Source organism: Neolamprologus brichardi, chromosome 16, assembly GCF_056152115.1.
Source record: "Neolamprologus brichardi isolate AB-2024 chromosome 16, ASM5615211v1, whole genome shotgun sequence".
Taxonomy (NCBI): domain Eukaryota; kingdom Metazoa; phylum Chordata; class Actinopteri; order Cichliformes; family Cichlidae; genus Neolamprologus; species Neolamprologus brichardi.
Window position 1 is genome coordinate 31984599 of NC_142119.1, and position 17407 is coordinate 32002005.

The 17407-nt window shown below is 44.5% G+C and overlaps 1 protein-coding gene across 3 annotated transcripts in view; it reads left to right on the plus strand.

Moving 5' to 3' along the window:
• The window catches only part of LOC102797270 (titin-like), a 170353-nt gene that overhangs the window by 96895 nt on the left and 56051 nt on the right, over positions 1-17407 (plus strand). For all 3 annotated transcript variants that reach the window (XM_087853005.1, XM_087853003.1, XM_087853004.1), the window contains 31 exons: positions 76-375; positions 898-1079; positions 1399-1528; positions 1679-1869; positions 2108-2537; positions 2859-3164; positions 3379-3560; positions 3772-3901; positions 4083-4234; positions 4314-4461; positions 5021-5186; positions 5401-5552; positions 6035-6331; positions 6513-6812; positions 7221-7535; positions 7617-7765; positions 7991-8141; positions 8242-8523; positions 8621-8923; positions 9085-9387; positions 10121-10402; positions 10569-10756; positions 10848-10959; positions 11181-11483; positions 11646-11954; positions 12191-12472; positions 12560-12859; positions 13133-13426; positions 13513-16482; positions 16575-16895; positions 17036-17320. In XM_087853005.1, the coding sequence (XP_087709131.1) occupies positions 76-375; positions 898-1079; positions 1399-1528; positions 1679-1869; positions 2108-2537; positions 2859-3164; positions 3379-3560; positions 3772-3901; positions 4083-4234; positions 4314-4461; positions 5021-5186; positions 5401-5552; positions 6035-6331; positions 6513-6812; positions 7221-7535; positions 7617-7765; positions 7991-8141; positions 8242-8523; positions 8621-8923; positions 9085-9387; positions 10121-10402; positions 10569-10756; positions 10848-10959; positions 11181-11483; positions 11646-11954; positions 12191-12472; positions 12560-12859; positions 13133-13426; positions 13513-16482; positions 16575-16895; positions 17036-17320 (10215 nt within the window). The remainder of the gene's footprint in view (positions 1-75; positions 376-897; positions 1080-1398; positions 1529-1678; positions 1870-2107; positions 2538-2858; positions 3165-3378; positions 3561-3771; positions 3902-4082; positions 4235-4313; positions 4462-5020; positions 5187-5400; positions 5553-6034; positions 6332-6512; positions 6813-7220; positions 7536-7616; positions 7766-7990; positions 8142-8241; positions 8524-8620; positions 8924-9084; positions 9388-10120; positions 10403-10568; positions 10757-10847; positions 10960-11180; positions 11484-11645; positions 11955-12190; positions 12473-12559; positions 12860-13132; positions 13427-13512; positions 16483-16574; positions 16896-17035; positions 17321-17407) is intronic.

Sequence of the window (17407 nt, forward strand, 5' to 3'; positions counted from 1 at the left end):
AAGCCTGATGAAAAATTCAGTGGCCTGATGATCCAATTTTTTCAGTGATGGCTAAATTCTTTCAAAATGTTGCAGGTACACCATCTGCCCCAGAGAAACTGCACTACACCAACAGAAGCAAGAACACCATCACTCTGGCCTGGCAGCCTCCTCGCACTGATGGTGGCAGCCCCATCAGAGGATACTATGTGGAGAAGATGAGGTCTGACAGCACCGAGTTTGAAGTGGCCAACCGCAATATCTTCCCTGAGTGCTGTGGAACCATTGAGAACCTGTCGGAGAACCAGGAGTATGACTTCCGTGTCAAAGCCGTGAACGAGGTTGGAGAAGGAGATCCATCCAAAAAAATCACAGTCAAGATCCAGGATGATGAGAGTATGTTCAAAGTCTTAAGGCCCTATCACATTCACATACCTTGGCAAAACCAATAGAAATAAAGCGTATAGCTGCACAAAGTTCAACCACAATATGAAGGAAAAGATTCTGTGCGTGTTTGAGTTCGAGCCTTTAAGCCTTCAACAGCTCTGCGGACCTCAGGAGGAAAGCAGTGCTGTGGAAAGGACACACTCTTCACTAGTCGGGATAGTTACAAAGCTTTCTTCTTTATGAATAAGTGATACATGTTTTATGAGAATAATACAACACGAACTCTCGTAGAGGATATCAAATCAAAGAGATGTTTTGAAATGATAAGCAGGCACGTTTATACACGTAGAGCGGCTGCAAAAAACAGACTTCCAAGCAGAGGCCCCACAAATTTTGGGCCCTTGGCTTTAGTTAGCAGTCAGTGCAACGCATGCCATGTCTGATGTGAAAGGGCCTAAAGGTTATGATGATACTTTACTTTTGTCAGGCTGATAAAGATTTGACACAATTTCCCAATTTTGTTGGCCAAAGTTGCTCCCAGCATTACAATCTTGAAATTCATCAAGAGCAACGCCATCAATGTGAGGAAAGGCGCCGCCATCGACATCCCAGCAGAAGTGAGGGGACTTCCTCTGCCGACTCTGCAGTGGATGAAGGATGACATCGTGATCGAGAAGACCGATGAGGAGAAGATGACGATGGAGACTGAGGAGGTCAGAACTGGTTTTAATTTTATGGTATTATTATTCAGTGGAGCTACTGGTTTCACAGGAAGAAGTTCCCAGATTTATTTACTTATTCATGTTTCTGTCTGACAAATGGATTTAAGCCACACTGTTGTTCATTTATATCTATTTGTCATGTAATTTGGTTGAATGTTGGAGCAATGGAGAACATTTTTTACTGTTTCATCATTCATCACAGTTAATATAAAAGCAAAATCCTGCTTTACACAGGATGAACTGATCTCTGACCCTTCGCACTCTGGATTTTAGAAATAGTTAAATCCTCAACAAGTTGTTTTATCTTCAGGTGGACCGGACAACCATAAGGACGAAGATTGCCATCCCAGAAACCATAAGGCAGGACAAAGGCAGCTACAAGCTGGTTGCTGAAAACTGCCACGGGAAAGCTCAGAAGATCATCAAAGTCGAGATCCTCGGTAAAACCTAAAATTTTGTTTGTATAATTTTAATGGCTTGTGTTTAACACGGCATCTTTTTCAATGTGTCACGTTAAATATGCAGTATTTAAACATTATTTTTCATCCCGAATTGCTGACCTCTACATGAATTTAACACTGCATTTTCAGACCGTCCTCTTCCTCCACGGAACATCGTGGTCTCAGACATCAAAGCAGACTCGTGCTACCTGACCTGGGACGCTCCAGAAGACAATGGAGGAAGCGAGATCACTAACTACATTGTTGAGCGCAGAGATGCAAGCAAGAAAAAGTCTGACTTTGATGTTCTGACCATCAACCTCATTGACAGGAGATATGGGGTAAGACAATTATTATTATTATTCAAAATGAATAATAATGAATCATTTTGTTGTATTAACGATAAAAGCAGTTTGTCTACAGACAAATACACAAGTCAAAACATTAAAAACTATTTCAGTAATCAAATAAGAAACGTTTCTGTTTGTTTTTATTAGAAATGTTATTATTATCACAATAGTCCTACACAAACAGCTATTCGTCCTTAATGCCTTAATAAAATGTGTCCTACTTCTTCAGGTGTACAAACTGGACTTGAATGGTAGCTACCAGTTCAGGATCAAAGCTGTAAACAAATATGGCGTCAGTGATGGCTGCGACTCAGAGAAAGTCCAGCTGCGGGATCCATTTGGTCTTCCTGGACCTCCACGTAATCCAAAAATTATTGCTGCTACAGCGACCACAATGACCGTGACTTGGGATCCCCCTCTGGACAACGGTGGTTCCACCATCCAGGGATATTGGCTGGAGAAGAGGGAACGTGGTGCTGTGTACTGGGGTCATGTCAACCGAGCTCCAGTCACCAAACCGGCAGTGAAAGGCCTGCAGTACACCGTGCTGAAGCTCATAGAAGGAACAGAGTACCAATTCAGGATTTCAGCCAGCAATGCTGCTGGTGTTGGACCGCCCAGCGAGGCCACAGAGTGCCGCTTTGCTGTGGATCCATGCAGTAAGTGACCCCCAGACCAGCTCTGTTAATCCATGATTCAGATTTGGACTAGAAGACAGAGATTTGGATAAAAACACTGCTTTATATTTTCGGGGGGTTTTTTGCTCTCTAATTTAGATGATGAGTAAAACCAAAGTTCTCTTTTCATTCTGTAATAATGACGGCAGACACACCAATAGCTAAAATCTCCAAAACTAGGTAACTCACATGAAACCGTTCTAGGTGATAGACAGCTCTTCAGGTTCAAAATGTGCACATTGGATTATTAGGTAAAATAAAAAAGTCAAGTTAGACAGCCTGACCTCCGTTCTTCTTCCTTAGACCCCCCAAGCATACCTGGAAATCCTGAAATTAAAGACAAGACCAAGAACAGCATCACTCTAACCTGGACCCCACCGGACAAAGATGGCGGGAGCCCAATCAAGGGTTACATTATTGAGGTTCATGAGGAGGGCTCTCCTGATTGGAGGAGAGTGAATCCTGCTGATAAGCTCCACCCCTCCACTGAAATCACTGTACCTGACCTGAAGGAAGGCAAGAAGTGCAAGTTCAGGATTTACGCGGTGAACTCTGCTGGAAACTCAGAGCCTGCTAGGACTGGTGACATCCTGGTCCAGGACATCCTGAGTAAGAGATACAAACACAGATAAGAACCTCTGTTTAATACAGACCTGGACATAAAAGACATGATTTCATTTTCACCAGAGTTTTAATATTCTCATTCTGATTTGTGCAGCATAATTCAATACCGATTTAAAAGCAACGCTTACATTAAGGGCAGGATCAAACAGTGTGTGAACTCAAGGAAGGCATTTTTTCCTCCGATGTTTTTTCTCTCCAGTTGAGCCAACGGTGACTCTCGATGTGACTGCTCAAGACCTGCTAAACTGTAGAGCAGGAACGACCATTAAGATTCCTGCCACCATCACCGGCCGACCGGTCCCCAAAGTCACCTGGACTTTCGATGGGACGGCTGAGACTGAGAAAAAGAACGATCTACACACTCTGCCAATTGACTCAGAGGTCAGACGTCCATATATTCTGTCCAAATGACATATTTTAATATTTTAAAGTATATTCAGCTCATTCCTCTAAAGAAGGGTTTGAAAGATTATTCAGCCCTAATAATCTTAGAAGACAAAAAATTTACTGTTTTTATGGTTTGCAATCTGAATTATGGCTCAGCCCAGTTAGTGCTGAATGTGTTAAGGAGAGGGTGAAATTCTTGTCGCAGATCCATTCCACCGACACAACCTCAGTGATTGTGATCCCAGCCTGCAAACTAAACCACAGTGGCAGATACATCATCAACGCAGAGAGCCCTGCTGGACACAGAGTGGTCAAAGTCAGAGTCAGCGTCCTCGGTAAGGCTTTTCAGACTGACACACCTGGCAGGGTGCTACAAAGTGTGTAATGACTACAATAGAAGTAAATATACAAATTAAAGAAGGATATGTTAATTAAGTTAATTATGTCCAATTAGCAGTTTAAAATATGCCAAAAAACATTGAGTCTCTCTGTCTTTGATTGATTGTTACCCTGCAGACCTGCCCGGACCTCCCAGAGACCTGAAGATTAGTGACGTGACCAGGGGAACATGCAGACTCACCTGGAAACCCCCAGAGTGTGATGGAGGAGAGAGGGTTAAGAGCTACTTTATTGAAAAGAAAACAGCAGAGGGAAAAGCATGGACCAAGGTACAGCCTGCAGAATAATGCACATTAAGCTATACACTGTTTTGCTCCCATGTATTTGACGCTGATCTTGTTCTTCCAGGTAAACCCGGCCTGCACTGCTCAGTCTCTGGTGGTGCCAGATCTGAATGAAGGCCAGGAGTACCTTTTCCGTGTACGTGCTGAGAACCGCTTTGGGTTTGGCCCCTACATCGCAAGCATTGAAAGGACCAAGGCCAGAGATCCAATCCGTACGTTCGGTTTTTATTATCTCATCTATTGTTTTCTGCTCTGGCTCATCTAAACAGGTGTTATTACATTTTTTTCTATTTTATACACAGAAACCTTTAGTATAGCATAATACCTTACCATTTTTACACAATGTGCAAATCCAATATCAACCAAACTATCTTATCTGTTTTCTACTTTTGTATCATGATGTTCAGAGCATGTGCAGATGATACTGTCATACATACACAGAAAAAGCGCACTATTCACAGCAATGTGACCTTAGCAAACAAAATTGCTTCTGTACACTGTAATTTGATTTTATAGTGTACTCTAGACTGACTCTAAACTCAATTTTAACCCACACACTAGTTACGTGATAACAAGACTAACTTTTCAGACACAGCTGAAATCAAGAACATAAATCTTGAGCACTATATCATAGAAGAAAACGGTATATCCTGAATTTGATCAAATCATGACAGAAATGACATTTATCAGCAGCAGCATTACTCCTGATGAAACAAGTGTTATGTACATCATGGCTGTTTGTGATCTGACACCAGTCTGTAATGTCTCCAGATCCTCCCGATCCTCCAACAAGGTTGAAGATCCAGAGCGTCAGGAAGGGCACAGTAACTCTGACCTGGAAGGCTCCAAAGAACGATGGTGGTTCACCTGTAACCCACTACAGCGTTGATCTCCTCTGCTGGGACAGCAGTGGCACCCAGAAGGAGTCCTGGAGGAGGTAAAACTTCACCCATCTGCTCTCTTGGTTTCTACTGAGACTCGATTTGAGAACATGTGGTATGGACTTACTCTGACTTTCTGAGTACAGACCTAAATCTGTTAAAAATCTGGAAGATTCTTTTTTCTTTGTAAGCCAATAGAGACTGATCTTTACCTTTTCGAGCTGCTGTTGTGTTGGCTTTGGCTGTAACTCCATGTTGTGCTACATCCAGGTGCAACAGGAGAGATGTGGACACCACCAGCTTTAAAGTGGAGGACCTTACAGAGGGAGATGAGTATGAGTTCAGGGTGATGGCTTACAATGAAGTCGGACCCAGCCGACCTTCAACTACAGCTGGACCAATCATCATCCAGGACCAGAGCTGTAAGAGAAATTTAATAAAATGGGCAGTGAAGCTGCAGTATCAGAGTTTGATTTTCAGTTCAGTATTGAGTCCGTTCAACAGTAATCTCAGCGCTCCTTATATTGTCTCTTAAAACCCTACATAATGTGTAGCACATATGCACATATGCACAGTTACACTGTGTAGTAACAGTACACTTCAGTACTTTAGTCATATTTGTCATTTTATGGGTGCTAACCTGTGAAATGTGATGGGTGCAGAGCTGGATGTTCTGTTTGTAAATTACGTCCTTTTTAACCTCAAGTTGCAGTGTCCCAACAGCAGTATGTAATGACTATCAATACCTTTCATAAAATAAACAAAGCACAATATTTTATGGACATTACCTTGAGTATTGCCCATATTTACTTTCGTCAGTGTTAGATTTCCACCTAGAAAGACAAGCTGCCAAAAATGCAATTAAAAAGCAAATAACTGCCAAATCCTTTATTTCGTCCTCCAGGTGCTCCATCCATCGAGCTGAAGGAGTTCATGGAGGTGGAGCAGGGCTCCGACATTAGCATTGTGGCCCAAATTCGTGGCTGTCCATTCCCTACACTCACCTGGTACAAGGCTCCGCCCCACAAGTCCGACGCCAAGGTGGAGGTTCAGTACGACGAGCATATAAATAAGATTGTTTCGGACGACAGCTGCACACTGCTCATCCAGCAGGGCAAACGTCGCGACACAGGCCTGTACACGCTGGTGGCTTCCAACAGCCTTGGCAAGGCCTCCAAGGAGATGAGGCTCAACGTGCTCGGTACAATCACAAAACACACTGCAAACATATCTAAAATATCTCATGTTTTATTTTAACTTTCATATTAATTATTTATTTTCATGATAGTCAGTGTGGTGGAGTAAATTGCTGGAATTACAGTCATCGTTCACCAGAATAATTTCCACAGCATTATTTGAGTCCTGATTTTGTCTGCCTGCAGGCCGCCCCGGTCCTCCCTCTGCTCCCATTAAGTTTGAGGAGATTGGAGCTGAGAAGATCACGCTTTCCTGGCTGCCGCCGAAGGACGATGGTGGCTCCAAAGTCACAAACTACGTCATCTGGAGGCGGGTGGCCAACAGAAAGACTTGGGTGCCTGTCACCAGTGAGCCGAAAGAGCGGATCTGGACAGTGGAGAACTTGATGAGGGGACATGAGTACGTGTTCCGCATTATGGCACAGAACAAGTATGGAGTCGGAGAGCCATTGGACAGTGAGCCCGAGGTGGCCCGAGATCTCTACAGTGAGTTTAACCATCTGACTCTCAGCAGCAAACAAAGCTATGAAACCATTAATGGGTCGATTTAAAGTCAGTCATGTTTAAGGAAGCTTCATATACAGCATGCAATAATATAATTCTTCTCACATCTTCTGTTGCATTGTTATGCTAAAAGACAGCAGGAGGGCTTCGTAATAGAGGATGACACTCAGAAAACATACCAAGCAGTAATCCATCTTTTAGTCATTCTTAACCATCAGCACAATAATAGCTGTGAGATTTTAACAAGTCATGCGAAACAACAACTATCAAATCAAATGTTCTTATTTAAAAGTGAAAGTGAGGGTCAAAATGTAAAAGATGAAGGGGTACGACCTGCATCAGGTCTTCTAATCCTCTAACCTTTGATGCTATGTGTCTGCGCGCCTGCAGCTGCACCTGGTCAGGTTGAAAAGCCGACAGTTACCAGTGTAACCATGGACTCCATGACCGTTAACTGGGAAGAACCTGAGGACGATGGGGGGTCCCCGATCACTGGCTACTGGCTGGAACGCAAGGAGACAACTGGCAAACGCTGGACCCGTGTCACCCGCGACCCGATCCGTCCCATGGGCCTGGGCGAGTCGTTTGTGGTGAGCGGACTCATTGAGGGATCCCAGTATCTATTCCGAGTCTCTGCCATCAATGCCGCAGGGCCCGGACTTGCTAGCCCTCCCACTGACCCCATCTTTGCCAGAGACCCTATCAGTAAGAATTACACTCTGAAATCACTAGAATTCATACAGGTTTTAAGGACACAATATTAACCACCTCTGTCTCCTCCTGTAGCGCCGCCATCTCCTCCAACCCCAAAGGTTTCTGACTGGACAAAGTCTACAGTGGACCTGGAGTGGATTCCTCCTCTGAAGGATGGAGGCTCCAAGATCATTGGTTATTGGGTGGAGCACAAAGAGGAGGGCACTGAAGCCTGGGTCAAGGTAATACAGTTCTACAAAGCAAACATCTGATAACTTCATTGACTGGCACATCTATGATGAGGCTAAACTTAGCAAACAAAAGAAGCCAAATAATTTCATGAGGTCCCAACCCAACATGAATAAACCGCAACTTCTCATGAAGCACAAAGCCTTAGTGTCTTATTAGAATAAACCATTTAAACATTCATCTGTCTGTTAGATCCACTCCATTTTCATGTCTTTTAGGCCAAGGACACGGAAATCCGTGGCACCCGGTTTGTGATCACTGGTCTGAAGACTGGTGGTAAATACAGGTTCAGAGTGATTGCCTTCAATGCTGCTGGCAATGGTGAGCCAGGAGAAGTCCCAGAGGTTCTCGAGGTGAATGACAGAATTGGTAAGTCGGTCTGCAAATTTAGTCAAAATTCTCCCAGCAATGACTTAAAAGACCTATATGGAGTCTTTTTGGAATAGACTGCTGAGTTTCTTCCTTCCAGTTGCGCCTGAGGTTGACTTGGATGCCTCGGTGAAAGAAAGAATAGTGGTCCACGCTGGCGGCGTGATCCGAATCATTGCCTACGTGTCAGGCCAGCCATCCCCCGATGTCACCTGGAGTAGAGATGGAGCTGCACTGCCTCCTGAGGCTAAAGTGGAGACCACAGCCATCAGCTCATCTCTTGTCATCAAACCTTGCACTAGGAAACACCTTGGTGTGTACACACTGACCGCCAAAAATGCTGGAGGAGAGAAGACAAAGAAGATCACAGTGGAAGTTCTGGGTAACACACTGTTTTCATTAAAATGGAATTGTTGGACATTTAAAACCCACAGAAATTGTAAATATGTATTTATTACGTTTGATTGTGTCCTTCTCAGATGTTCCCGGGCCAGTAGGCATCCCCGTAGTTGCAGAGAACCTGAGCAGTGACTCCTGCAAAATCAACTGGTACTTCCCTGAGAATGATGGCGGCTCACCTATAAGCAACTTCATTATTGAGAAACGTGAGGGTGAGCGCAAAGTCTGGACGTCGCTGTCCTACACCGCCAGCAGACAGAACGCTGTGGCTCATGACCTCACACCTGGAAAGGCCTACTTCTTCAGAGTAGCTGCAGAGAATGCCATCGGTATTGGACCCTTTCTGGAGACTGCAGCTGAGACTGTCGTCAAGGAACCCATCAGTGAGTTTAATTAAACAAACATAGTGGCCATTGGACACTAGAGGTCTTACTGCAGTAAAGAAATGAAGAAGGTTATCTGATCCAACCAAGAGTAGAAATCTAAATCACTAAGCGAGTTCCTGTCTTCAGATGTGAAGAATGTTTGTATGTTTGTTTTGTAGGTGTTCCAGACCGTCCAGAGGAGGTGGAAGTCACCAAGGTCACCAAAGATTTGATCAGCATCGCTTGGAAGGCGCCCAAGTATGACGGTGGCTCAGAGATCACTATGTATATCCTGGAAGCACGCATGATTGGCAAAGACAAATTCACTAGACTGACCAAGGAGAACCTGATGGACAGGAAATACACCTACGATGGCCTCAGGGAGGGTGACACCTATGAGTTTAGGGTCATTGCTGTCAATGAGGTTGGCCCCAGCAAACCATCTTTCTGCACCAAACCAGTCACCTGCAAGGACGAGCTAGGTAAGCGGTTGTCCATATTAGAACTGGATTATTATTGGCAGCGAACAGGGTTCAGTAAAACATGCCAGTGTCATCAACAAAAAATAAAAATGAAAAACAGTGAAATGAATGATTTCCATGAGGAACATCATGTCAGAAGATCTCTGTGAGAGGCCACTGCGGTTTTCTCTCTCTTCTTTGTCATATACAATATAAAGCAACTTGAGCAAACTGTTATAAATAAATATATAAATATAAAAATAATATTGAATTGAAATTTCATTTCTCGATTCACAGATTGTCTTCATCAGGTTACACAGTTTGCTCCAAAAATACAGTCAGAATAAAAGTTGTACAGTTTCACATTACATAATAAAATGTTCTTAGTGGGTCTTTAAATTAGGTAAACACAACCTGAGATGAACAGCAACACAACATATTGCACCATGTTAACACTAAACCAAAATGGAGAAGCAGTGGAAAAAAACAGTATAGTCTAAGTATAACCATTATTACTGAAAGCAGTGACAATTCAATGGTCAACATTACTCGTATTAGAAAATATCCATTAGAAAAAATGACAACAAGAAGGAACAACAAACAAAAAAAAAGTACTTTGAATAAAATTACTTTTTTTTTTATCAGACATGCCAGTGTGGTTTCTTACTCCCAGTAAGGCAAAAATAGAAAACAGAAATGCCGAGATCATCCTAAATGTATTAAATATTAAAAATGATGCTTTCCGTTTTCACAGAGCCGCCCACCATTGAGCTAGATTTCCGCGATAAGATCATCATCCGTGTGGGGGAGAGCTGCCTGCTGCAGGGCCGCTATACTGGTAAACCACCTCCATCCATCACGTGGTATCGTGACGACAAGGAGCTGAAAGCTGACAAACACATCATGTTCAAGAACACGCTAACCACCATGTCGCTGGGCCTGATGAAGGCAGAACGTGAACACAGCGGCAGATACGTGGTCATTGTAGAGAACAGTACCGGATCCAGGAAGGGAGTCTGCAACATCACAGTTGTTGGTACGTCAACACAGATCTCAAAGAGACGTAGCAGCTAAATGACTGATTCATTTTACATTTACTGCTTTCAAGCAGACTGAAATACAAGCTTTCTAAATAATGCAGGAAGTGCGTGATCACACAACAGGGAACTCATTTCTCTTTGTCTTTTCTTTCTGCCCTCCAGACCGCCCGACTCCTCCTGTTGGCCCAGTGGTGTTTGAGGAGGTTCACAGGGAATACATGGTGATCTCCTGGAAGCCTCCTTTGGACAGTGGTGGTGTTGATGTCTCTAATTACATAATTGAGAAAAGAGACATCAACAGAGAAACCTGGACCACAGTAACATCTGCCACCACCAAGACCACATGCAAAGTAGGCTGATGTGGCTCTACAAGATGTTCAGAGGTCCTGTTAAAGGTTTACTGCAGTTGAGAGATGCTTACATGTTGTTGTTTCTTCTCAGATCCCCAAGCTGACAGAGGGCAGGGAGTATATAATGAGAATCTGTGCTGAGAACATGTACGGTATCAGCGACCCTCTGGAATCTGAGGAGATGAAAGCCAAAGATCTCTTCAGTACGTTCATGGAGTGCTATTTTTTTGCTGTTCCAGTTTAAGGTGTCAAATTACCAGTGAGAAAAAATAAGTTCTTTTTAACTGGAAGACGTATGAAGAATTTACCAAAAAAACACTCTCAGTAAAAGAAAAATGATAAATGATCTGAAAATAACTGGTATGCTCAAAGTTACCAAATGTCGTTCCCTATGTGTCTGTTTGCTCTTGCTGCCTTCCTGCAGGAGTCCCCGAAGCCCCTGAAATGCCAACAGTCAGGGAGGTGTATGGCACCAATGCTCTAGTGCTGTGGAACCGACCTCGTGATGGTGGAAAGCCCATCACCAACTACATCCTGGAGAAAAAAGAGACCACAGCCAAGAGGTGGTCCAGGGTCACCAGAGACCCACTGTACCCAGCCACTCAGTATCGAGTCCAGGATCTAGTGGAGGGCTGCGAGTATGAATTCAGGGTGATGGCTGAGAATGAGCTCGGACCTGGAGATCCCAGTGTCCCCTCCAAGCCCATACTTGCCAAAGACCCTATTGGTTAGTTTGTCAAAGACATTAAATATTTGTAAAAACAGTACTATACTCAGGTGTTCCTTGTGCATAAAAGTTCCCTGCCATAAAGTTACAAATATTTTAGGTGCCCATCTTTGCTACTAGGATTAAGAAAGCGTTTCAGATTTTTTGTTTTTTTGCTCACAGTGCTCCCCAGTCCTCCTGTGACCCCCGAGGCCTATGATAAGACCAAGGACTCCGTCAGCCTGAAGTGGAAGATGCCACGCCACGACGGGAGGGGACGAATCTTTGGATACCTTGTGGAGTACCAGAAGCCTGGTGCCGTGGAGTGGATGCAAGCCAACGAAACCCCAGAGCAGTGCCCTGACCTCCACTATGTGGTGACAGGGCTGGCTGATGGACACGAGTACAAATTCAGGATCTTCACTGTCAATGCTGCTGGCAAATCAGATCCTGCTTATGTCAAGGACACCATTAAAGTCCATGACAGGCTTGGTAATAGAATCAGTTGCACTTGTTTTTTTTTCTGTATTTTAAGTTTTTTGAACAACATATTCTTTAAATACAGAAACATATAGAAATGTGCAAAATAAACAAATTATGTTACAATATTTTTATTTGTATTAAAGATTTATCATTTGAATGCATTTTTGCTTAGCTGCCAGGGCCTTCTGCCCTTTTTCCCCTACATTTACTAAATTCTGTAAACTTTTTTCCATTTGCCTCCACAGAGGAACCAGAGTTGCTGCTGGATGCCAACATGGCACGTGACCACCTGGCCATGCTGGGCACTGACATCACCCTGAGTGCCACCATCAAAGGTGTGCCGACGCCCACAGTCAGCTGGAAGAAGAATGATGCAGACGTTCCTGCTCACATCACCGTCGCTGTTACTGCCACTGGCAGCAAAGTCTTCATCCCGAAGTGCGTCCGCGCAGACTCTGGCAACTACACCATCACTGTTGAGAATGCTGCTGGAAAGAAGACAGCAACCGTTGCTGTGCTTGTGCTGAGTAAATTCACTTTCTGTTAATACGATGAATTATTGAGTTCAGATCATATTTGAGTTTTACTTGACCACAAACTTTTGTTTCCGCTAGACAAGCCTTCTCCTCCCAGGGACTTGGTAATCTCTGATGTGACCAGTGAGTCCGCCTACCTCACGTGGAAGGCTCCAGAGGACAATGGCGGTGCCGTCATCTCTCATTACATCGTGCACAAGAAGAACGTGGCTGCTGAGCAGTGGGTACCTGTTGCTGTGGCCAATAAGAAACTGAGTCTGATGGCCCTGTACCTGATGGAAGGAATCCAGTATTTGTTCAGGGTAGCTGCAGAGAACCAGTTTGGCAGGAGTGATTATGTAGTGACCAAAACACCCATCAAGGCTGTCGATCCTCTCTGTAAGTGAAAGTCATTACTGTGTGACGTGGTCTAATTTGACACACTTTTAAATAGTGATTCTTCAGCTATTTTGGTAAATTGATAGTTGTATGCCATGTCATTATTGTAGGGTCTTTATCTTACAATAAAAAGTGTCTTGAGGCAAATGTTGTTTTTGGCGCTAAATAAATAAAACTGGAATAATGTGAAGCTTTAAAAGTGTAACTGTAAATTTATACATTTGAATCCCATCAATAAAAAGCAATTAATTTCTTATTTCCTGGATACTTTAGATCCTCCTGGCCCACCCAAAAACCTGCACCATACTGATGCAGACAAGACAGAAGTTTGGTTGGCATGGGAGTGGCCTGACCGCACCGGCGGAAGTGAAATTACTGGCTTCATTGTGGAGCACCAAGAAGAGGGTCAGACTGACTGGGTCACCTTCAAGACCGTAAGCAACAATCACACCCATGTCACAGGTCTGGAGGAGGGCAAGACTTACCGCTTCAGAGTCAAAGCGCAGAACGCCATTGGCGTGAGCCGTCCCGACACCAGTGTCCCTGTCACATGTCAGGAGAAAACATGTAAGAAACATAACTTTGCTGTATTGTAAATGCTCAACATTCTCCTGAAATAATTATAATATTTCTGCTCTGTTACTCTCTTTCAGTGCCACCTACTATTGAAGTTGATGTAAAGCTTATTGAGGGTCTCATTGTCAAAGCTGGCACCGCTATTGCTCTTCCAGCCAAGATGGTGGGCATCCCTCTTCCCACTGCCAAATGGATGACTGATGGCAAAGAGATCACATCTGAGGGCCGCCATCACATTCAGTCAGCTGAATCCACAACCACCCTAAGTATCCCTGAGTGCCAGAGAGCAGACACTGGAGAGTATATACTCACTGTGTCAAATCCTGCAGGCAGCAAAACTGTTGCCCTTCATGTGACCGTCCTGGATCTTCCAGGTCCACCCATTGGACCTATTAATATTTTGGAAGTCACCCCTGATTACATGATGATCCAATGGAGAGCTCCAAAGGATGATGGTGGAACACCTATCACCAACTATGTGGTGGAAAAGAAGGATGTGAAAAAACCATGGGAGCCTTGGTCTGTGGTTAGCTCCAGTGGCACAGTGACCAGAGCCAAGGTGTCCAGACTAGAGAAAGGCCGTGAGTACATTGTCCGTGTGCGTGCTGAGAACAAGATTGGTATTGGTGCCCCACTTGAGAGTCCTCCAACTATTGCCAAACACATGTTTAACCCTCCCGGCCCACCAGGCCTACCAGAATGTTCTGATATAACAGAGAATGCTGTAACAGTGTCATGGAGCCTGCCTGACTATGATGGAGGAAGTCCTATCAGTGGTTATGTGGTTGAACGCAGAGAAATGACAGGAAAGTGGATCCGTGTCAATAAAACACCTGTTCTCGACCTCAGATATAGAGTCTCTGGCTTATTTGAAGGGAACACTTATGAGTTCAGAGTATTTGCAGAAAACATTGCTGGTATCAGTGAGCCCTCGCTTACCTCTGATCCCATCAAGGCCACCCGAGCCATCACCAAACCTGGCCCCCCTGGTAATCTTAAACTGAAAGACTGGAGTAAGTCACATGCTGACATCTGTTGGACCAAGCCTACAAGAGATGGAGGTAGTCCCATTCTGGGGTATGTAATTGAGGCTCAGAAGTCAGGAACTGCCCAGTGGGACAGAATCAACAAAGACCTTGTCAAGATGTGTGCCTATAGAGTTCCAGGCCTCATTGAAGGACTAGAGTACAGACTCCGCGTCAGAGCCACCAATAAGGTTGGAGACAGTGAACCCAGGGAGCTACCTCAGACTATCTTGGCAAAGGACATCCTGGTACCACCTGAAGTTGTTGTTGATGTGTCATGCCGTGACTCTGTGACAGTCAGAGCAGGTCAGATTATCAGTTTGATCACTAGAGTCAAAGGCAGACCCGATCCAGAGATCACTTGGACCAAGGATGCCAGAGCTTTGCCCAGGGATAAGCGCACACAGATGAACAACAACTACCCACTGTGTGAACTCATCATAGACGATGCAGTCAGATCAGACTACGGTAAATATGCTATTGTGGCTAAGAACAGCAGCGGGCAGGCACAGGCTACCATTCTTGTCAATGTCCTAGACACACCGGGAGCTTGCCAGAATATAAAAGTGGCTTATGTGACCAAGAAATCCTGCATGGTTTCCTGGGAGAACCCTGAAGACAATGGAGGAACTGAGATCACGCAGTACATTATTGAATGTCGTCAGCCCAGCCAGCGAGGATGGACAGTGGTTTCCAATGACTGCACTAAGCGTCTGATAAAGGCTCCTCTTACAGAAAGTTGTGAATATTTCTTCCGGGTCAGTGCAGAGAACAAGATTGGCGCTGGTCCACCCACTGAGACCAAGACACCTGTATTGGCAGTTGATCCCATTGAGAAACCTGGTGAACCCATTGACTTCCATATATCTGAGATAGGCAAGACCTTCTGCTTCCTCAAGTGGAAGAAGCCAGATTATGATGGCGGTAGCCGTAATCTGGGTTATCATATTGAAAAGAAACCAAAGGAGGCTGATGAGTGGGAGAGGCTTCACAAGGGTGCCATCAAGGAGACTTACTTCATGGCCGACAGATGTATCGAAAACCAGATCTACCAGTTCAGAGTTCAGACTAAGAATGAGGGCGGTGAAAGCAACTGGGTTACCACAGCTGAAGTCATGGTTAAGGAACAGTTAGTGATCCCTGAGATCAAGATTAAATTGGATGGAACCCTTATAGTGAAAGCAGGAGGCTCCATTCCTATAGAGGCAACAGTGACGGGCAAACCCCAGCCTGATATCAAATGGACCAGGGATGAAAGCACAGAGGAGATTAAGAAGGGCCCCAGGCTTCAAATCGAAAGTGGTGCAGACTTCTCTAAACTTCTGATTACTGGAGCAAGGCGCACTGACAGTGGCAAATATGCTGTTACTGCCTCCAACAATGCAGGAACATGCTCTGCTCATGCCAAGGTCATTGTACTGGATAGACCTGGCCCCATCAGGGATCTCAAGATATCCGGTATCACTAATGACAGGTGTCATCTGGCCTGGGAAATCCCAGAGGATGATGGTGGCTGTGATATCTACAACTACATAATTGAGAAATGTGAGACCAAGAGGGGAGTCTGGTCTGTTCACTCCAATGCCGTCATCACCAACAAAGCGAAGGTAACTCGTCTTATTGAGGGTAATGGGTATATGTTCAGAGTTAGAGCCGAGAATAAGATGGGCTCTGGACCAGCAGTACAGAGTGAAGGTATTGTTGCTGGAACGCAGTTCAGTGTACCTGGTGCTCCAGAAGCACCAGAGGTCATCAAGATTGCCAAGGAGGAGATGACTGTTCAGTGGTCAGAGCCAGAGAAAGATGGTGGAAAGCCAATCACAGGATATCTGTTGGAGAAGAGAGAGGAGCATGCTGTTAAGTGGTCTCCTGTCAACAAGGATCCAATTCCTGGAACTCGTTTCACAGTTACTGGACTCCTTCCACTTCATGAATACCAATACAGAGTGAAGGCGGTGAATGAAATTGGCATCAGCAACCCAAGCAAGGCTTCACGGGCAATCACTGCTAAGGATGCAGTTGGTATGTTGCTAATAATAATGTTTACATTCTGCTTAATGTTGATAGTCTAGAAAGTCTCAATGGCTACACAAACCGTTCTTCTCTTATTACAGAGCCGCCTGCACCTCCTACTAACTTGAAGGTTGTGGACAGCACCAAATCCACAGTCACCTTGGGATGGACCAAGCCGGTGTCAGATGGCGGAGCTCCCATCATTGGTTATGTTGTGGAGATGAGGGCACAGGGATCTGTTAAGAAAGGTGAAGATGGCTGGAAGAGGTGCAACGTGGCAGCTCAGCTGATCATATGCGAGTTCACAGTCACAAGTCTGGATGAGAACCTTGTGTATGAATTCAGAGTGTCAGCTCAGAACCAGGTGGGCATGAGCCTGCCATGCAATCTGGAAGGTGCCGTGATTCCCAGGGAGATTTTAGGTGAGGACGTAATTGAATTTAATTATAATTCACGTAAAGTGTAACAGAAAATGTATTTAGACTCGAGAACAGTGAATTTACACTAAAATGTGATCTATGCTTGCTATTAAAATATAACTCCACTGTTACTCTTCCAACAGAGACACCCGAGATAGACTTGGATGCCAACCTAAAACAGGGATTAACCGTAAGAGCCGGTTGTCCCATCAGATTATGTGCCACCATCAGAGGCAGACCACCTCCAAAGGTGATTTGGAGGAGGATGGGTATCGACAACGTGGTCAGGAAGGGTAAAGTTGACATCATTGACACCATGACCTTCCTGGTCATTCCCAACAGCACACGTGATGAATCTGGAAAATACTGCCTGACTCTGCAGAATCCTGCTGGAGAGAAAGCTGTGTTTGTCAATGTGAAGGTTCTGGGTAAGTCCTGGTCATTAAGAAATTCATGCAGCTACCATACAGTTTATTAAAAATGCTTTTATTTTGGTGAAGTTATAAAATAATCCA